General features: G+C 36.4%; 1 protein-coding gene across 2 annotated transcripts in view; it reads left to right on the forward strand.

Moving 5' to 3' along the window:
• Window positions 1–21,209, forward strand: part of BRWD1 (bromodomain and WD repeat domain containing 1) — a 152,917-nt gene extending 131,708 nt beyond the window's left edge. Inside the window, exons 37-41 of one of the 2 annotated variants that reach the window (XM_008056772.1) lie at window positions 951–1,177; window positions 4,558–4,725; window positions 4,963–5,868; window positions 7,687–8,607; window positions 19,016–21,209. In XM_008056772.1, the coding sequence (XP_008054963.1) occupies window positions 951–1,177; window positions 4,558–4,725; window positions 4,963–5,868; window positions 7,687–8,607; window positions 19,016–19,407 (2,614 nt within the window). In that variant the 3' untranslated portion in view covers window positions 19,408–21,209. Of the gene's footprint in view, window positions 1–950; window positions 1,178–4,557; window positions 4,726–4,962; window positions 5,869–7,686; window positions 8,608–10,239; window positions 11,150–19,015 lie in introns of those variants that run through there. The other variant, XM_008056773.2, reaches the window with a different exon arrangement.
• The last annotated feature ends 992 nt before the right edge of the window (window positions 21,210–22,201 follow it).

The following is a 22,201-nucleotide window of genomic DNA, read 5'->3' on the forward strand; positions in this document are numbered from 1 at the left end:
CTGCACTCCAGTCTGGGTGACCGAGTGAGACTCCAACTCAAAAAAAAAAAAAAAAAGAGACCGTTTCATTCTGTTGCCAAGGCTGTTGTGCAGTGTCACAGTCATAGCTCACTGAAACTTTGAACTCCTGGGCTCAGGCAGTCTTTCCACCTCAGCCTCTGGAATAGCTAGGACCACACAGTCTTGTGCCACCATACTCAGCTGATTTTTAAAAATTTTTTGTATAAGTGAGATATTGCTGTTTTCCCCAGGCTGGCTTGAACTTCTAGCCTGAAGTGATCCTTCTGCTTTTCCTCCCAACATGCTGGGATTACAGGTGTTTTTAAAATAAAACAATTATCTCAATATGAATATTACTCAGAGTTGTAACTTGCTACTCTCCTTTTCCATGACCCCTGACCTAGGAACCAACCATGGTGAATGAATGTAGTTAGAGTAAATAGTCTGGTCTTGGTTGGTGTGTGGGTGGGTGGGGTGGGGATGACTAGTTTGTTCTTTTGTCTTTTTTTTTTACCTTTCCTCTCTGTTCAGCTTTTGTTGACTGCTCTTAATCTTGTACTGTCTTTAAGAACGTGTAAATGAGAAACTAAAGAAAAAAAACTTACTGAGGCTTATATTTATAGTATGTATGAATACCTGTATTACATAAATGCTGGTTGCTTTTAGTATTTAATCCAGTGAACTTAAGATAGTCAAATGATTTTCTTTAACTGTTACTTGGATCATTTGCCCATTTCTCTAAATTTGATTATAACTGTTAAATCTAGACTAAGGAAATATTACTAGTAATCAGTGCTAGAACAACAGGTTAATAGCGAATATTTTGATGTCTTGATCATAAAATTATTCTCAGATAAAAAAATAATATACTTTTATTTAGGAATTCTGTATGAACCAGTTGTCTTTTATGTTTTATTCAATGCTACTTTTTTGTTAATGTCTTTGACCAGAAATATCAAGCAGAAGCGGATAAAGTCGCAGACGAAAGTAATTTCTGAGTTGGTAGGTTCTCCTACCCCGTCTACCTCAAGTAGGGCAGCTTATTCTGGAACAAACAAGACAAGTGCTGGTATCTCTTCAGGTGTTACTTCTGGTGACTCTTCAGATTCAGCAGAATCATCAGTAAGAATGAGAAGAAATAGATCTATGACACTAACAAATGGTTCTGCATTATCTGGTGAGAAGTGGAACATTGTTTTTCAGTTATTGAGCACTCAAGTGTGTATGTAACATTGCTAGTTACCATGGGTTTAGAGTTAAGCATAAATAAAGACATGTCCTTGACAATGAAGGAACTACAATTTAATGGAAGAGACAAAAGTATTAAACATGGAACAATTAAAATACGTGTGATAAGTGCTGTGGTTTGCAAATGGTACATCCACATCTAATTTTCAATAATGTGATATAATACTCATCACATTTTGTGTACAAAATTTGTGTACAAAATTTGACATTTTTGTATCTTAATTTAAACATTAAAGAATATTGATAGCTGGGCGTAGTGGCTCACACCTGTAATCCCAGCACTCTAGGAGATGGAGGCGAGAGAATTGCTTAAGTCCAGGGGTTCAACACCCCTGTCCAGGGTCCGGACAACTTGGAGAGACCTTGTCTTTACAATAAATAAAAAAATTAGCCGGGTATGGTATTGTGCTCCTGTGGTTCCAGCTACCTGAAAGGCTGAGGCAGGAGGATCACCTGAGCCCAGCAAGTTGAGGCTACAGTGGCCACGAGTGCCACTGCACTTCAATCTGGGCAACAGTGGACTCCTCAAAATAAAAAAAGTTGATAATCAAATAAGTTCAAGACTGATGACCTAGTAAATACTGAACTGTTTATGCTATTGCCATTTGGTAGCATAACTGTAGCTGATGCTATCCTTTGGTTTGTACAAATGAGGGAGTAATGTTTATGTACTTCTATTGCTGTGAGTAGTTTTTGGTAACTTATGACAGTAGTATATGATTTACTACTATAATGTTATGCTTTTTACATGTCTTACATTGTCCGGTTTTTCATTAAGTGGTATTGATAGTATACCCACAGATAAAAGTTTGGAATGAAAGTGAACTATTACCCGGCACGGTGGCTCATGCCTGTAATCCCAGCACTTTGGGAGGCCAAAGTGGAGGATTGCTTGAATCTAGGCAACACAGGGAGAGACCTTGTCTCTCAAAAATAAAAAAAAATTAGCCAGATGTGGGTGCATGCCTGTAGTCCCAGCTACTTGGGAGGCTGAGGTGGAAGGACCACCTGATCTCAAGAGGCTGCTGTGAACTATGATTGTGCCACTACACCACTGCACTCTAGCCTGAGTGATGGAACAAGACCCCCAACTCAACTGAACTATGATAAAATGCTATGGAGAAGATTTGACAAGCAAGTTGATGTGTGCTTAAGGGATATGTTTTATAGCATAAAATGTCCAATCAGTATTCTGGAGTAATTGAAAATGAGACTAGGGATAAGGTGTCACTTTTCAAGCATGGTAGCAGCTATGAGAGAAAACACTGAAGGAAAGAAAACGCAGTTTGGGGACTGTTACAAAGAATAGGATTAAACAGGTAGAATACAGACACAGGTTAGCTTGCAGAAGAGTTTGTATTACTTAATTGAGTCCCTTGTTGAGAGAGGAAGTCACATGATGAATTCTGTTTCAGGAAACAGAATCAATTTGGCAGTGATGTACAGAGAAGGGGAAGAGTCTGGAAATAGGAGTCAAGGTGATGGGTGGTAGAGTTGAGTAAAAGTAGCTAAATCAGTAGAACAATTTCAAAGGAAGAAACACAACCTGGTGTCTGATATATTTCTAATACAGCCACTTTCTTTTTTAGCATAGAGTGGAGTTGAGCGTGGACCAAAATTTTGCTCTTTTAACAATATATTCCCAATCATTTCGATGAACGTTTTATTCTGTGATAGGTGTGTAACAAATGAGTCTGTACGAAGGAACAGGAGTTTCCTGTCTTGGGCATGCACTCATGAAGTAAAATAGTGGGGAAAAATAATGTACTATTTAAGTTATTTCTTTATCTCATTCTCTTTTTCTTCTTTCCCCCTCCTTTTCTACCTCTCTCCCTCTCCCTCCCCTTTACTCTCCTCTCTTTCTCCCCCTTCTGTCTCCCCCTTCTCCCATTTCTTCCCCCACTGCCGCCTCCTTCCTCCTCTCCCCTTCACCTCATGTGTATAACTTGTAGAAATGATCTTTCTTGAACTGAATGCATGAATATGTATGGTAATTATGCTGTTAGGATGGGCTACTTGAGTGAAACCTAAAAGTATGTTTTCTGAAATGCTGGACTCAAAATACTGTCTTTCTATGTGAAATGTCTATCTGATATTATAGAAGCAAGTAGATAGTGTGACTAAATTTTTAAATGGAAAATTGTTTTTAAAATACATAAATTGTATTTTCTGATCTAGTCAACAATTAATGTTATTTTTAGAAATACAAGCACAAACTTGATTTAGAATATTGATTATGTACCTATCGCCCAGGCTGTAGTGCAGTGGTATGATCATGGCCACCACAGCCTTGACCTGCTGGGCTCAGGTGATCCTTCTGCCTCAGCCTTCCAAGTAGCTGGAATTACAGGCATGCACCACTACACCTGGCTAATTCTTTGACTTATTGCAGAGATTAGGTCTCACCAAGTTGTCCAGGCTTGTCTCGAACCTGTAGGCTCAGGCAATCCTCTCACCTCGGCTTCCCAAAGTGCTAGGATTTTAGGCGCGAGCCACTGCACCTGGCGATTGTGTACCTTTTAATACCAAAAATTTTACCAACTTTTTTTGGGGAACAGTTTAAAAATATGTACTCTAAGTTTTTTTCTTTTTGAGTTGGAGTCTTACTCTGTCCTGTCACCCAGGCTAGAGTACAGTGACATGATCATGGCTCACAGCAGCTTCAACCTCCTGGGCTTAGGTGATCCTTCTGCCTCAGCCTCCTGAGTAGCTGGGACTACAGGTGTGTACCACCATGCCTGGCTAATTTTTAAAAATTAGTTGTAGAGACAAGGTCTTGCTGTGTTGTCTAGGTTGGTCTTGAATTCCTGGGTTCAAGTAGTCCTCCCCCTCAGCTTCCCAAAGTGCTAGGTTTATAGGCGTGAGCCACTGCACCAGGCCTATTTCAAGTACTGAAGAATCTGCTTTTAGTATAATGTTATTTTTTATTTTTGTATTTTTTTATTTTTTTTTTTAGTTGTAGTCTCACTCTGTCACCCAGGCTGGAGTGCAGTGGCATGCTCATGGCCATCCCACTGCTAGACTCCGGTGATCCTTCCGCCTCAGCCTTCAGGTAGCCAGAACTACAGGCATGCGCTACTGTGCCCTGCTAGTTTTTTATTTATTGTAGAGATGAGGTCTTGCCGAGTTGCCCGGGCTGATGTCTAACCCACGGACTCAGGCAGTCCACTTACCTCAGCCTTCCAAAGCACTGGGATTACAGGCTGAGCCTCTGCAGAGCCTGGCCAGTATGTTATTTTAACTGCTTACTTATGAGTGTAAAGATAGGAGAATATATATAATTGACCATTTACACTTTATTTTTCTTAGAAAGTGAAATGGAAGATTCCTTAGCTACCTCTTCATCATCTTCAGCTTCAAATAGTTCAGAGGAAAGCAAAGAGAGTTCAAGAGTTCATGAATCCTCCTTACGTAGTGGGCTTTCCAGAAGCAGCAATCTCAGGGTGACCAGAACTAGAGCTTCTCAAAGAAAAGCTGGTAAGAGACTCAGTGGTACTTTGGAGGAATGTTTATCTAGAGAATCTATTAGTTGTGCATCGAATGGATTCTTGATTTAATACATCTACATATGATTAAATGTCCTTTAGCCTTTTCAATTTAGAAAGGAAATTAATTTTGGCATTAAAAATTAAGAAAAATCACTAAAATCATAAAGTTATTAAGAATGCTGAAATAAGGAAAACCTTTCTAATCTTATTATTACTTTATTTATAGGTTCTGTTTCTTTAGAAAATGGATGTGGCAGAAAAGCCACTAGGAAGAGAGTCTATTTAAGTGACTCTGATAACAATTCATTGGAGACAGATGAAGTTGTAAAAGCCAGAGCTGGAAATAACCGAAAAGTCTTAAGGAAGTGTGCTGCTGTGGCTGCCAATAAGATAAAGCTAATGAGTGATGCAGAAGAGAATTCTAGCTCTGAAAGTGTCTGCTCTGGGCGGAAGCTGCCTCACCGTAATGCTTCTGCTGTAGCTAGAAAAAAATTATTACATAATTCTGAAGATGATCAGAGCTTAAAGTCAGAAATTGAAGAAGAAGATCTAAAAGATCGAAATGAACCATCTCCGGTGTCTGATTCTCATGTTGCCCAGGATACTGTTGATGAATCTGATGATAATGGAGATTCAGATTCAGAAAGTGACTTGCGAGTAGCCCGGAAAAATTGGCATGCTAATGGTTACAAGCCTCATACTCCAGCAACTTCTAAAACAAAATTTCTCAAAATAGAGTCTTCTGACGAAGACTCTAAAAGTCATGATTCAGATAATGGATCTAATAGAGTTGCTGCCCCATCAACATCTGGGCAGAAACTTAAGGCAGAGAATATCTCCGAGGAAGCAGATTCTGAACCAGGAAAATATGGTGGTAGGAAACACAATACATTTCACAAGAATGCCAATATCTTTAAGAAAGCAAAGGTCTTGAGTGATTCAGAGGACTCTGAATCTGAAGAACAAGATAGAGAAGATGATAAATGTCATAAAATGAAAATGAATTCAATTTCAGGAAATCTGAAGTGTGAACCTGTTGCTGTGTCCCAGTGTTTGCCAGATCATGTATCTGAAACCGATTCAGATTCAGTTGATGAGAAAACAAAAGAGAAACCAAACAGTCTTATGAAAGGTAATCCAAAACATTTATCTTTGCTCACTGATTTAATCTCACAGTTCTTTTTCTCCCTATTGCATATGTTGATTTGTTTTTCCCTAGAAACTACTAGCAGTTTCTCTCTCCCACGCATTCTGTTAGCCTTTTCTGTGCATCCTTTATATTCCTGTGTGCATGCATAACTTTTTATTGAGTACACTTTAGTTTCATTCACTAGCCCAGGAGTTCAAAACCAGTCTGGCCAACATAGTGAGACTTTGTCTCTACAAAAAATATTAGCTGGGTTTGGTGGCACATGCCTGTAGTCCCAACTACTTGGGAGGCAGAGGCAGAAGGATCACCCGATTACCTGAGCCCAGGAGGCTGAGGCTGTGGTGAGCCATAGTTGTGTCACTGCATTCTAGTCTGGGTGACAGAGTGAGACCCCAACTCAAAAAACAAATGAATAGAGCAGAAGACAACTATGTTAAGATCAACCCTTTGCATTTGATGTCCCCTCAGAGGGGATGTTGTAAATCTAGCAAACCACTCAGATGTTCCCTTTCAGGGAACATAAAGAGATTGCTGGATACACTTTTGTAAGTGCAAATTTTTTTTAAATGTGTGTTTTCTTGAAGTTTTCTATTCAAATTGCATGAAAAAGCAAAGAGTTGAAATATCTACTGAAATATGATTGATAAGTTGATAAAGTGGTTTTCAGAAGTCATGAGTGTGTCCTTCCACATTGTCTTCAAACAACAGACTGGACAATAAATTACATATTATTAATGTGGGAGGAGAAAATGAGACTGCTTGAATAGAAGAACACCAGCTGGAAGATGTCAAACAGATTACTGTTGGAGCAACATATATCAATGAACCTGCATTGCCTGTTAGTGACTGTTTCACACATTACCACATATTAGAAGAATATAATATATATAATATAAGAATATAATATAATATTTTGATTTTTTTGGTCATAAGTAAGCTCCTTAATGTCCAAAATTCTATTATAAGCTAAATCTCATTACAAAACAATAATTGGTTCCAGTGCTATACTATCTAATATGAAATGATTAGTTTTTCACCATTTTGTAAAAATTGCTATGATCCATGAGATGTCTCTGAGTGCAAAGGGTTAAAGTAGTTGTGTGATTGGAACTTTGTGGAGTTAGGGTTAGGGAGTGTTTCAGGGAGACTGACTGTTAAGTGATTTGTTTGTACAGTGGTAAATAGAGTTTAGTCATACTCATGTTAACATTAAAGTTTCAGGAGCATGGGATGTTATTGATCAGAGTGTGTTGTATTTGTAAATGATGTTTAGGCTGAAAAAGTCACTGCTTTAGAGTACAGTCACGCACTGCATAACAACAGTGGTCTCAAAAGATTATAATGGAGCTCAAAAATGCCTTCTGCCTAGTGATGGTGTACCAGTCGTAAAGTCAATCATAGCGCAGTACGTTACCTTTCCTATGTTTAGATAGATACACAAATACTTACCATTGTGTTACAGTTGCCTGCAATATTCAGTACAATAAAGTACTGCACAGGTTTGTAACCTAGGAGCAACAGAGTATACCATATACCCTAGGTGTGTAGTAGGCTATATCATCTAGGTTTGTGTAAGCACGCTCTTTGATGTTGCCTATGATGGACTCACCTGATGATGCATTTCTCAGAACATATTGTTAAGCAGTGCATGACTATATTAAGATGTGTGGATCACCCTGTCCCCTGCCCTGTTCCTTATAATTAGTGAGAATTCTGGACTGGTTTCATATTTTGAACATATAATTTCTTTAAGCTTACTTTTTTATTAAAGATTAAAAGAAGACTACTCTTAATTTTTAGATTCTACATCACAAGACAATGGACAAAGCAGAAAAGTTTCCAGGAAAAGAGTTTGTTCCAGTGACTCAGACAGTAATTCAAAGGTAGTTAAGAAATCATCAAAAGTCCAGACGGGTCTTCTGAGGATTACTCGAAGATGTGCAACTACAGCTGCCAGTAAGCTTAAGCTTATAAGTGACGTAGAAGACGTCAGTTTGGAAAATGTACACACTAGAAGCAAAAATGGAAGAAAGAAAACCCTCCATTTTGCTTGTTCCACTGTAAAGAAGAGACTGAGTGATTGTGAGGGACGTGTAACCTGTGCAGTGCCAAGTGAACAGTATGACTGTGAAGGTAAGCCACCTGATGATCCTGACTCCGAAGGTAGTACAAAAGGTATTATTCAGTCTCTAAATGGAAACTCAGACTCTGAAGATGTGTTGAATTCAGAACATAAGCACAGCCATAACAATATTCACAAAACAAATGCAGCTTCTAAAACAAAAAGTTCCTCTATTGGGTCTTCAGAAGAAGATTCAAAGAGCCATAATCCAGGGAGTGAAACTGATAGGAAATTTTCTTCTGAGCCAACTTTGGCACAAAAAGCTACTGCAGAGAATAACTTTGAAGAGGAACTGAACTATGGCCTACGTAGGTGGAATGGCAGAAGACTCAGGACCTATGGAAAGGCTCCTTTCAGTAAGGCAAAAGTGATTCATGATTCACAAGAGGCAGTAGAGCCGGAAATGAAAAGGAAACGATTGCATCCTGAATTGGAAAATGTGAAAATTTCTGAAACAACCAGAAATTCAAAGTTTGGACCTGACGCTAGTCCCAAACCGTCAGATTTGGTATCTGTAACTGAATCAGATATTGATTGTACTGATAATACAAAAACCAAAAGGAGGAAAACGAAAGGAAAAGCAAGAGTAGTTAGAAAAGGTAAAACTTTTACAGCTAACATATCTAAAACTGTGAGACGTCAAAGACAAAGCAAACGTCCTAGGTTAAATGTGGATGATAATGACTGGGAGGATTTGGACTTTGCAAAATCTAAGAGAGTTCTTCGACGTTCAAAAATAAAAACGAGAAATCAGGGTAGAAGGACTGTGAGATACCATGATGGGGATGATGATAGAAGCTTAGAAAATGTGTTAGATTTCAATGATTGCACCTTATGACCTTGAGGGAGTGCCAGTTCATTTAAGAGGGAATGAACTGAATTTATGGTGAAAGCTGGCTGTTGAAATTATTTTTTTGTCTTACAATTCAGGGAATATATTTATATTTTTCTATGAAAAGTTATGAATGTGACTAAATCATGACTGTTATTTTTATTTGCACTTGCTGGTCTTTGTAGCAGCATTCAGCACAGGTGCCAAAATATGCTTCATTTTGGGGGCAGATCTATTTTGACAGTATTTGACTATATATAGCAGGAATTTGAAATACATTAAACACTAGACATCCTGGTTGTCAAAACCAGTGAGCATTAATTTCATAGTAGCACATCACGCAGTTTATTTTCTAAATTTGTGAAGAGGAGGCAGTTTCTAAACCCTGTCCTATGATAGTGTAACAGTTTCACAACCTATGTTTACAGATTCTTCATAAACATTATGTGCATACTGACATTATAATCATGGGAGGTATAACCATGATTAGTAGGCAAGGTACCTACCACTTTTTTTTTTTTCTCCTTTCCCTGGCTACTTGAGTAGAATGCATTATACTAGATCTGGTCATGTTAATTGGAATGGTTTCCAATTTTCTTTTCAAATGTTGTTCTTTGTCTTTTTCTTTCTTTTTTAGGAAAACATGATCACTTTTATTTCATAGACTTTGAGTTATAAACTGCTGGTAAAGTAGTTTTAATATTTTGAATGCATATTTTAAACCCCTAAAGCCAGAGCATAGTCATAGCATTTTCTTTTAAAATGTGCACTAACAGAATGCTATATAATTTGTCTTCTATCCAAGGTCTCCTGGTTTCCATTGTAAGGAATATAACCAAAATCTTGCTCTTCCATAATCTTACTCTGTGAAATAGAGGAGTTTGTGTGCCTTAGATTTAGGAAAAGTGTGTTCTTTAATAGAGTGTACAGGGCTAAAAGAGTATTTAAGTTAATATGTAGATTTTCCCCATCTGTATTGAAATTGTAGAGTTAAGTTGTGTTAAGAGTGCAATTGCAAATCTTATGCATAATTGTGTCATTCTCCATCTCTTTGTTTAGTTTACTGCTGCCATGTGCAATCCTGAGCATTCTTTGCTGGGACAACTAAATGTAACTTTATTAATGATCTTTGGTCTAAATATAAGAAACTGTCATGTTTTGTTGGAAAATTTTATCCATTTAAAGTGAAACTTTATCACATCATCAAACACTATAGTATACTTATTTTCTAGCCAAATACTTGATAGGTTATGCTACTCCAGTGTAGATGGCCATTCCTAGCTTGTTGGTGCCTGAAGATGGACTTGATTCAAATGGTTTACATATTTAGTAGGTAAGGAATACATTACAGTACCCCACCTTTTAAGTTATTTGTTGGTCCAATTGTGTTTGGCTTGAGACAAAATTACCCCTTTTCTCTGTGTATCCTTGAGGTGGCAGATAAGGAGAAGCATTGGACTCTGGTATCAGTGTTTGAGAATGTTCTTACGTATTCCTACTGTTTAGTTATCTGTTCCTTTTGACATGGTAGCGTGTACTTACTCTTTCTGCTATGATGTAGGGAAGGATATTTTTCGACTTTATCAACTGAGATAGGTAGGATACCTTTCATTTGGTGGCTTAGAGAGCTATCATCACTTCAAAACTATAATGCTCTTTTTTTTTTTCCTCAAAACTTGTGTTAAGTGTATAGTAGACAGATTGATACACAATAATTGTCCCTTGACTATTGACCTGAAAAAATTAATGGATGCCTTTTTACTTTCCCTAGTTTTAAAACCTGGTGATAGGTGTCAGATCCATTAATTTATTTAAACTTTTCTTAAGCTTCTCTGTTTTATAATCTGTTCTCAGGGTTATAACTCCATGTTTACCATTATCTGCAAAAAGGTACCAAAAATATTCATAAATAAACATGGAATACACTCATAAATTATTTTGGTAAAACAATACTTTGACAGTTTAGGCTTCATTCTTTGGACTGAATTAACTGGTCACTGTTGGTCATCCAATTACTAATTTTTCTTTTAGTCCAAAATGGTTAGATTCTTGTGCAGTATTTTGGTTTAATCAAGTTTGGTTTCACTAGAAGCAGCAAGAATGGGCCTGGTGTCCTTACAAGCATGGCTGACAATGGAAGCTTTTCAAGTTCTCAAATAAATCTAAAGGATAATGGAGAAAATCATTCTTATGGGTTTTTTTGGTTATGGTGCTATTCCTAAGGTTAACTTTGAATATGTGACAAACACTCCTAAGTACCTTTAAAGAAAATTAATAAATCATTAATAGTTAAAATGTTTACATTGAGCACTAGAACATGTTTGACTTTTTTCTACTTTATGTGAAATGTGCAGGGATTTAATGCACAGGTGTACTTTAATGTTTAGGATCAGTTTGTGTTTTTCTTGAAAAAAGACAAAGAGTTACAATTTGAATGTGAACTGATCCAGTAATAAGTGCTGTAGTTGTTTTCACTGCACTTGAAGTTCAACTTAATGGTGTATAAGAGGAAAAAAAAGGCTTTTTAAAAAAAAACTCTGGTTGTTGATGTCCAAAGTCCTGTGATTTTGTTACTCATTTATGATTTTAAAGTATTCACATTTGATCTTTGCTTTCTTTGAAAGACTAATATTACCAACCATATTAAGGAAAAGTATTTCAAACATTTAAAATATAGATGAGTTTTAAAAAGCATTTTTTTCCCATGTCCTATTTATTTATAAAGGGTATACTAACAATGTAAAGTAACTTATTAATAAAAGGAAAAGTTTATCCCATATATAGATAATTCCTAGGTTTGGTCACCCTACCTTTGTTGAGAGAAGAATATCTGATTAAATCATTTCTCAGATTAGTAATACTTGGAAATAATACTATTCACAATAATATATAGCAGTTATTAACAGATAGTAAGTTACAACAGAAAGGTTTATTTCAAATAGAGTTGTACCTAAAAAGGCAATTGGTTTTATAAGAAAATGAAGGGAAAGAACTTATGTTTTAATTAAGAAAAGGCACTTCAAAACCTAGAAATATAAATGGAAAAAGAGGTTATAAAACAAACTATTAAAACACCATCTTGAGGGTATAACTAGCCATAAATTAAGATGCATCACTAAGCCCTTTGCACTTGATGACCACTGAAGTAAAACTTAATTAGAATGACATTGGGTGCACACTGCATTCCCTGTCTCTCTTCTAGACACTTTTTTCCTGTAAAATAGCACAAATTATTAATCTCTTTGCATAGTATTAAAAATCAAATTGGAAGGATTTTAAGTTCTTCTGTCAATACAAGTTGAATTTGTGCCAACGAAAAAAAACCGACAGGTTTTGTATATCAGTAGAATGCAAAAACATTGTTAAAGGTGCATACAGTATTTTTTGTTTTCCTTTCTACTCCATTGTATTGATTTTCGGTTAACTTTTAAATGGCTAGAAAAAAGTCTTTTTGCTTTGCCGCCTTATAGTTGAAATAACCAGCTTCATTCTTTTCATCAGTAAGTCAGTATATTTACTTTACCAGAGATCTTGAAGTTGTCACCAAAATATTCTAGTTTCCTTACATTGTATGGAAATTATAATTAAATTATTCTGGTATGATGGAGTACAACAAATCATTGTAGACTTTTTAACCTGTTGATTATTATTGAAGTTATACCTCTGAACTTCTGCTGTGGATATCGGGGAATAATAAAGCAGAAACCTTAACAACTTAGCAGTTTGGAACTATGGGAACGTAAGAAATAAATTTGTCAAAACTAGGGAGAAAATGGAGCATTGTGGAAACATTTCATCCAACTAGATTACCAAATATTCTACTTGTAGCTCAAATTATGAATTAGTAATAAGGATTGAAGAGTAAAGAATATAATGCTGAGGGACTGTGTTGTCTTTTTTATTTTAAGAAAGTTTTTAAAAGCTCTTAAATTACAGGTATTGCCAAGGGATACATGGAAATTCTCAAAATTAAGATATATTTACTAGTCTTTTTCATAATCTGCCAAGTTGGTTCCTAATACATAGTTAAATTAGTAGAAAAATATCAAGATTCTTCATTGATACCTGCTCAAGTATTGGTTTTCTGAATTTGATAGAGAGAGGAGGAGAGTCGGAACATTTGGATCCTATAAGTTTGCAGGCGGTGTCTTTGGCAGCATGTAAATAACTGTAGACTGTACATCTTATTTCTCAAGTATGGTAAGACTGATAGTTTCATTGAATTAAATGAATGCTGCCGTATATTTTCTGGTCATATCTTGGATTAAGTCACTTTTAAGGTACATTTTATCATTTATTAAAGTTTTTAAATGAGAACTTTGGATTACCAAAGAGAAGAGGCAATCTAATTGACCTAACTGAAATGATATATGACTAGTTAGAGCCCATATGGACTATAGCAGCTTTATTCCTTTGTTCCACAAAGTAAATCATTTAGAAATTACTTTTTTGGTCAGCTGTTAAAAGCTGAAGAGATCTTTAATTTTTAACATATTTAATTTTCTAAGTATGTGGACTTCACATACTTGTACTCATTCGGTTCACTTACAACATTCCAACCATATTATTACAGGAGCCTGTCAAGGAAGCAGATCCTTAATTTTCCACCCACACACATGATCTGTAATGTTCTAAATTAACTAATTCATCTAGGAACCAGTTTTTAGTCACTTGCTGACTAAAATAGTAGTAGACTAATTTGCTACAGTAAATTTAGCATTGTCATCTTAAGTAAAAGGCTTACAAAAAAAATTACTCAATGCATTCTAACTGATTAACTCCATAAGGTCTGTGGTATGCAATTTCCCGTCCAACTGATGTTTACTTCTTGTCCTAAGTAATTTCTTCTCATGCAGGCAGAACACAGGGCTGCAAGTTATAGGTATAAGCTTGGGGTGGGGGGTGAGGGCTGAAGTGAGTCAGGAGCTGTGCTTGAGAAAGGGGTTTGTTACTGGATTATCTGTGGCCCTGCTTCTTTACATTAGTAAAGTAATAGGATAGGTTGAAAACCCAGTATTCTTATACTTTATTCTGCCTTCATTTAGTAAGAAATGTTCTAAGGTATCCTTTAAAAAATTAATTAAGCACATAAGGTCCCTGAATTCTTCAAAAAGCTTTATTATTAGTTTTTTGCAATATAAATTTGCAATAGCCATTACATTATGATGAGCTAGATTAGCTGTAGCTTCAAAATAAAAATTTAATGTTATGTGGTGCTCATCTGAGTAAACTGAACCCTAAAAATAATTAGTGAAGAACTATTCTAGTACACGGAATCATTTCTGGCAGTCTCTTGACCGGATGCTGTCAAATGGTAGAAGTTACAACTGCAGTCTTACTAGTTCTCCCTAGAAAATGGAAAAATGTTTAAAATCATAGTGAATTACAGATATTTTATTCTGCAGCCATCCCCTAAAGATACTTTAGTTTATGGAAACTTCTGCTTTGGAGAGATGAAGATCACTGATAAATGCTATTTGCTTTCTGAGTTTTTGGAGTTATTTTATTGCTTATCAGTGAAGGGCAGACAAGAGAGGCCATCTCAAACCATGTCTGATAAAAGGCTTGCTAGTTAGCAGCTAGAAGGTTAAGTTACTATGTGAATTTGATTTATCCATCAGCCACTGTAGCCAATAATGTCAAGACTAATAGTTTATGAAACAGGCTAGTATATTTTCATACTTGGACATTCTTTTCTTATTCTCAAATTTGTTTTAAATGCCCCAACTTAAAACATGCTGATAAGATTAAAAGTTTCTATAGTAATGATGTGAGGTTTACTTTGGATCTAGGAAAACAATTTTGTATGATGAAAGATAATTGGTGCAAAATTTATTAGGGTAGCTAAAAAAAATTAAGAAATGTCATACTTGTAATATGAATAATTTTGAAAATGTAGAAACTAGAGATTAATGTTTTGAATCAGAACTGTCCTGTCTATATCCAAGTTTCTGCTCACTACAGACCATCATAGATCTGTAGATTATAAGTTAAAAGGTCACCCAGGCAAACTGTCATGGAGTGCTACCACAGATGTACATTTGTATACTACTCATATGTTTTTGCCATACCCAAAATTAGAGAGTCATTGACAGGAAAGCAGCAGTGCCTCAAGCACTCAGTGACTTTCCCAACACATGTGACTGACATGAGACCATCTGGGACAACAGGACTTGTAGGATTGTAGTGACTTCTTAGTATTAAAGGGCACCGTCACAAATGTATTATTAGAGCAGCATCCTCCAAAGTTTTTAATTAAGCTTGTACCCTAACACAAAAATTAAACTTATCTCAAACCCTGAGTTATTCTGTATGTATTTCTAAAAACTGTATGTAGTTTTCTCAAGGAGAATAAAGCACTTTATAATTAGCCAAGTTTCCAGTAATAAACAATGACTTAAAAGCATGTATTTTAAAAAAAATTTCCCACAGTCTCTCTCTCGTCTTTATCAGGTTCTGTTTTTATCTTTATTTTTCTGTGAAATTTCAGTTTTATTTTCTAAGACTTAAGAAATACAGCTTTATCAAGTTGGAGTTGCATATAATTCATCAAATTCTCCCTCCTCTTAGCATGGTTCTTTATCCAAAAGTTTCCATTTCCTTTAACTTTTTTTTTTTGGAATTAGCCTCTCACTGTAGCCTCAACTTCCTGGGCTCAGAATCCTTCCATCTCAGCTTCCCAGGTAGCTGGGACTACAAATGAGTGCTGCCACGTCTGGCTAATTTTTTAGTTTTGTTGTAGTTGAGACACGGTCTTGCTATGTTGCCCAGGCTGATTTCAAACTCCTGGGCTCAAGCAATTCCACGCTTCCACCACCACCACCACCACCACCCACCTACTCCCCCGCCTCCCAAAGTGCTGGAATTACAGGCATGAGCCACTGCGCCTGGTCTAAATTAAATTTTAGTTTTTTTTTCTTTCACAGAATATTTAACTTCTCCATTATTCTGGATGACAAACATTTATTAAAATGTCTTAGAATTAGTATTTACTAGGTTCCTAAATTGTCAGTATAGGTACTTCTATCACACATCAAAAAGGAATTCGTTTCTTGCAACTTAAGTCATTTTGTTACAAGGAAATTTTTAATTGAAATAGGATCTTATCTATACTATTCAGCTGGGTGGGTATGTTGTTGGGAAGGAGCCACTGGTCTAAGATTTTTTTTCAAAGTGCAAATGGTGCAGTTGATCATTGATAAAATATCATACTATAAAAGTATGAATTTTACCTTAATTCTATATATTTTTAAATGTTACCTTTTGTAGCATATTAATTTATATTCTAGCATTTGTCTAACACTGATGTGTTGAAGATTCATTTTGCATATAGGGTTGATTTGTTGGAGATACTAGTTCCTTATCTTAAAATGCCTAAGAAAAACATCTTGAAAGTAGTAAAAACAGTGCACTTTAAGCCACCTCTCTTCCCACAGATCCCAACTAAAGGAGGCAAAGACATGCTACATGGGAGTAATCGTAGTGATGATTTTAGCCTGCTAAATGGCCATGTATGATGCCTGGTGACTTACACTGAACAAGACGTGGGGTCTTTAGAAATAAAATTTCACTGGAAAAATGCATGAATCACATAAGTTAATTGGCAGAAAGGACTGGCATGTGTGGCAAGGTTGCTTTGAATAAAGTATTTCCTAACAGCTCAACTTTGAAATGAGCTTCATAGACTTAAGGGAAAATATGAAGGGCTTTCATCGTGAGGGTAGAGGACTTTCTCATAATCCTGGCTATATGAACATGTCAACCTACAGAAGCAGCTTTAAAAAAAAAAAAAAAAACACCTGTACTCATTTGTCGGCTTGGTGACATAAGGACATAAGGACCAACATCTCCATAAAAGAATAAGGTTGGTAGTTTCACTGCTACATAATACTGTTACTTGATAGTAACCAAAAAAGCCCTTATTTTATATTACTGAGTAATAAAGAGAATAACTTGGTGGAGTCCTCCAGAAGTTTATTTTGGATGGAGGATATCAGTTGTGTTTATTTTAGTGATCTATAGCCTGTCCCTATAGACTGCTAAATACCTGGAAACTTCAGACAGGGTCATGTAAACTCATGCCCATCAAGGCTGTTGTGTCTCTTTAAAGCAGTTTTAGATAGTCTAACTGTTCATGACTGCAAGACTATCTAGCTCACCAATAAGACCTAGAATTCAGGGGCCAGTGAACTTTGGATGCATAAAAAGAAATACCACTTCTGGTATAGAAGAGTATTAATTAGACTCATTTGTGAAATGTGAAAATCTGACTTTGAGACATTGGCAAAAATAAAAATATGTGAGCCCTCCGGAGTTTTGTAAACATGGCATAGTTGGCCTGACATCACATGGCTCCTCTGCACAACCCCAGTGTGATCACAAGCCACCCCTTAAAAACTGCTTCTGTCTGCTTGAAGGACTTCTCCAGAGTGCTTTTTGTCCTGCCTTTTGTCTGGCAAATGCCTTCATAGTTTTTAGCTCTAATCTAAAATAAGATTTTCTCAAAGGAGGCCTTCCCAACATGGGCACAGTGGTTTATGCCCCTAATCCCAGCACTTTGGGAAGCTGAGACGGGAGGACGAGACCAGCCTGGGACATAGTGAGACCCATCTTTGTTTTAAAAAAAAAAAGAATTTGGGTCCAGGTGCAGTGACTTGCTTATAATCCCAACACTTAGGGAAGCCGAGATGAGAGACTTGAGTCCAAGACCAACCTGAGCAACGTAGGGAGACCTGTCTCGTTAAAAAAAAAAAAAAAACCTTAGGCTAGGTTAGGCTTCCAGTCTGTGTTCTCATAGCACTCTGTACGTTTTGGTTCTGTAAAACAACTCTACATATATCAGTGTAATTATTTCTAGAATCTTTGTCCTAATCTACATGTGAAGCACATGCCTTGGTAAGAAAGTATCTGGCCGGGTGCGGTGACTCAAGCCTATAATCCCAGCACTTTGGGAAGCGGAGGCGAAAGGATTGCCTGAATCCAGGGGTTCGAGACCAGCCTGGGCAACTTGGTGAGACCTTGTCTCTGCGGTAAAAAAAAGACTGGGCATGATGGTGCACGTCTGTGGTTCCAGCTACTTGGAAGACTGAGGCAGAAGCATCACCTGAGCCCAGTAGGTTAAGGCTGTGGTGGCCGTGAGTGTGCATGCCACTGCACTCCAGCCTGAGTGACAGTGAGACTACAACTCAAAAAAAAAAAAACCTGAACAACAATACAATTAAGATTTAAGAATTTCAGTTATATAATGCTCATACTTGAAAAAAGTGAATTTAGGATTAAAGCCACATTTCAGTTATATAAAAGTCAATGTACAATTTCCTTTTGTCTACTAGTTACCAGTATAACACTTTTTTTGAATAAAGGAAATACTGGCCTTGGAATTAAGACTTTAAGGATCCTTTGAAGTCAGAGCTGATGCTGTGTCATCAGTAGCCATGATGGCATTTTCTTTGTGTTTAGGTTTTAGGGAAATTATTTCAGAACCTCTGTTGAATAAAGTGGTTTAATATAGAAGATTAGAGATGGTACCAAAAACTTAAAGTACGTGGTTCTGCTTTAAAAATACGGATCTTGGCTGGGCTCGGTGCCTCAGCCTGTAATCCCAGCACTTTGGGAGGCCGAGATGAGTGGATTGCCTGAGCCCGCCGGGTTCGAGATCCGGCCAGGCCACTTGGTGAGACCTCGTCTCTACAATAAATAAAAAATTAGCCAGGCCTGGTAGTGCGTGCCTGTAGTTCTAGCTACTTGGAAGGCTGAGGCGGAAGGATCGCTGGATCCCAGCAGGTCTAGGCTGCAGTGGCCGGGAGCGTGTCACTGCACTGCAATCTGGGCGACTGTGTGTGAGTGAGACTCCAACTCAAACAAAACAAAAATACGGATCTTGAAGTGCTTTTAGATTAGTGGCTTTATGATGCAGAAGGAACTTTTAAGCCCACTCTTAAAAGTCTGCTACTTTTTTTAAAGTGACAGTTATCCTTATAGCTGTAGATAAGAAAATGTAAGATTATATCCATTTCAGAAACCTTTAGTATTATCACTTACGTTTTAAAAATTTCTTGTTTAACTGTAAATTTTAAAATTTATTGTTTAGGCATGAGTGTTGATGGGGAATGTTAGTAGTAAAATCTTGTATTACAAGATTTTTGCATTTACTTGAACTTTCACTCATTTTTCAGAATCTGTTCCTAGAGACAGAGAACCCAATACAAAAATGAGAACATGTATGCGTAATCAGAAGGATGCAGTGCAAATGCCTAGTGAAACTCTGAAAGCAAAAATGGTACCTGAGAAAGCTCCCCGCAGATGTGCTACTGTTGCTGCAAATAGAATAAAGATAATGAGTAATCTAAAAGAAACGATTTCAGGACCAGAAAATGTCTGGATTAGGAAGAGTAGCAGGAAACTGCCCCATCGAAACGCTTCTGCTGCGGCTAAGAAAAAGTTACTGAATGTTTATAAAGAGGATGATACAACCATAAATTCTGGAAGTGAAAAAGAGCTAGAAGATATTAATAGCAAAATGGTTTTTTTAAGGCGGTTCAGATCCTGGAAAGAAAAAGCACAATAGTGACTATGAGAATGTAGAAGTGGAATCTGAAAACAATCAGTCCACAAGTAAACTGGCAGTTGCATTCTGCTCCTAGCTCTAAAGTTAGTCCCGTATTGGCATCTTTTGAGGAATTTTCTATTAATAAAAGCCATAATCCAGTGGTTCAGAGTAGGAAGAAGGCTTCCTCCCTGTCAGCCCTTGTAGACATACATGCACTATAGGGAATTCTGAGGAGGAAATAGATTGTGGAGCATGTAGTTGGAGAGGTGGGAAGAAATGGCAAATGGCCTACTATGAAATTATTCCTTTCAGAAAGCAAGGACCTCAAAGAAATCTCTTGATTCTTTAGGGGAAGAAAATAATGAGAAGTGTACAGAGTATGTAGGAAGAATTTCAAGGACAAAACATTAAAGATGTCATCCTGATGCTAATGTAAGGTTCTCCATTTGAGTGTAAACATTCAGAGCACCGTGGCCATGGTATCAATACTGAAATCAGGAAAAAAAAAAAGGCACATTTCCAAAAAAAGTGCTAATGAGTCTATTTAACTTTTAAATAAAGCAAGAATGTTACTCAGATCCAGCCTCTTATAATTCACATCCCCCCTAAAGGTCAAACATAACTTATTTTAGAAGGACCAGGGGATTCAATGCCAAATTTGCTGACCATTGAGTTCTGAAGTAGGGTGCTGGAAATAAAGTCCATTCATGTTTTATTTTGTTTATAATATCGGAGTTCATTCTGAATGGTGACTACTTGATATGACTAATTCAGGGAATATGTATTTTTCTATGAAAGCTATGAATGTGACTTATCACAGCTTTTCCTTATGTCTATTTTTACATAGCAACATTTACAGAAATGCCAAAATGTGCCTCTCTAAGAGGCAGGTTTTAGTTTTAATCAGATAATAAAAAGTATAGCTTAAGAACAAAACAGTCATATTTTTAGATGATAAAGTGAAATCCTATCTTATGTTTATTGCACCTTAAAAGTTAGAACTTGAAGACTTTGAGCAAATTTGTTACAGTCTCATCCCAAAAAACTTTCATGGCAGCATTGTGGCCTCTTTCATTGTGGCCTTTGCTAAGATTAGAAAATCTTGTCATGGTACAAACAAGAATTTATTTGCAATGGGGTCTAATTTGTTGTTAATAGGTATTTGTTGAAGTTAAGATTGCCAGAATAAATGAATGCACTGTCAAATCTTTTTAACATAACGTGTTACTGGAAAAAATTGTTAGGAGCAAGTTGTTTTCTCATTTAAAATATCTGTGAATATTAATATATGATTTGCATGTGTAAATCTGGAAAAGTAAAATATAGAAATCTAGGAGTTTCTATTCTTTTTTTATTAAGTCTAATGCATAGTTTTTCATTATACAGATGGACCAAGTGTCTAGATTGCTTGAGAAGTTTGTGGTTGCATGTTTGTTTAAAAAAAGGCTTTTTTTTTTCTTTAAAGCATACGCCAGAAATTCTAACCTACAGGGTCTGTCTGAGTCCTTTGCTCTTTTTGTAGTATACTTTCATCTGAAATACTGATCCCCACTATCTTGTTACTAGTACAGGTGAGAAAGGGAAGAATTCCTAATAAACGGTTACTATTTTAGGTGCATGGATTTTCATTTTTGAGCTCAAATGAAATGATTAAACTGATTTTCAGTCCCAAATTTAAACAATTTACAATATACATTTCTTATTGGGTATAGTATATCCTCAACAAATACCTTAAGATGAAATATTTAAGTCTCAATGAAGACTGTTTTATGCAAAGTTTTTTTTTTTGGCAACAAGTGTAATAAAAGAACTTAAGCTTTGAATTCATAATTTAATTGGTGGGGTTAATTTCTGTCAGTATTTGAGATTATATATCAGTCTTTCATAAAGGAATAACCTTTTCTGGGTTAGAATTTTATTTGACCGGGCATGGCGGCTCATGCCTGTAATCCCAGCACTTTGGGAGGCAGAGGCGAGAGGATTGTCTGAGCCCACGGATTCAAGACCAGCCTGGGCAACTTGGTGAGACCTCGTCACTACAATAAATAAAAAAAATTAGCCGGGCATGGTTGTGCATGCCTGTAGTTCCAGGTACTTAGAGGGCTGAGGCAGAAGGATCACTGAACCCTGCAGGTCCAGGCTGCAGTGGCCGTGAATGTGCCACTGCACTTCAGCCTGGGCAACAGAGTAAGACTCCTACTCAAAAAATAATAGTAATAATAATAAGTTAATTTGAACATATTTGCCTTTTTACAAAGTGGTCTAAATTTATTGTAACTGCATGAGATAAGTATTTGTCTAAAACTTAACATTTGTGTAAAACTGTTCTTTCTGAGATGTATGCAGAATTTAAATCATAGCCAAGTATATTACCGTTGCCCTGTTTACAATAATTTTAGTTAGCTTTGCATAAAATACTACTTCATAATGAAACTTTCATAATGAAATTGTGAAATCAAATTGAAGATCTTACTGGTAAAAATGATAAATTATTTAGCAAAAGGACTAAGACAAAGTCGTGCCCAAACAGCCTTTTTATTCTGCAATTCAGTCATTATATTAGACCAATTAACCCAGGAATCCTAATGTAGTCTTAAGCCACATTGGCAATCTCGTGTGTTCTATCTCTAAGGATATATGCAAAATTTCCTAAATAGCTAGCAGTTGGTTAGCAATTTGGTCTTCATTTGTTTATTCTTAACAATTTGGTCTGCATTTGTTTTTATTCTTAACTGTTCAATTTTGCTTCAAAACGTAAATTTTTTGCAATGGATGTGTAAAATGGCTAAATACTGAGTTTATGTAAATGATT

This window comes from Carlito syrichta, unplaced genomic scaffold (assembly GCF_000164805.1).
Source record: "Carlito syrichta isolate Samal-C Ts95f unplaced genomic scaffold, Tarsius_syrichta-2.0.1 Scaffold302518, whole genome shotgun sequence".
Taxonomy (NCBI): Eukaryota; Metazoa; Chordata; class Mammalia; order Primates; family Tarsiidae; genus Carlito; species Carlito syrichta.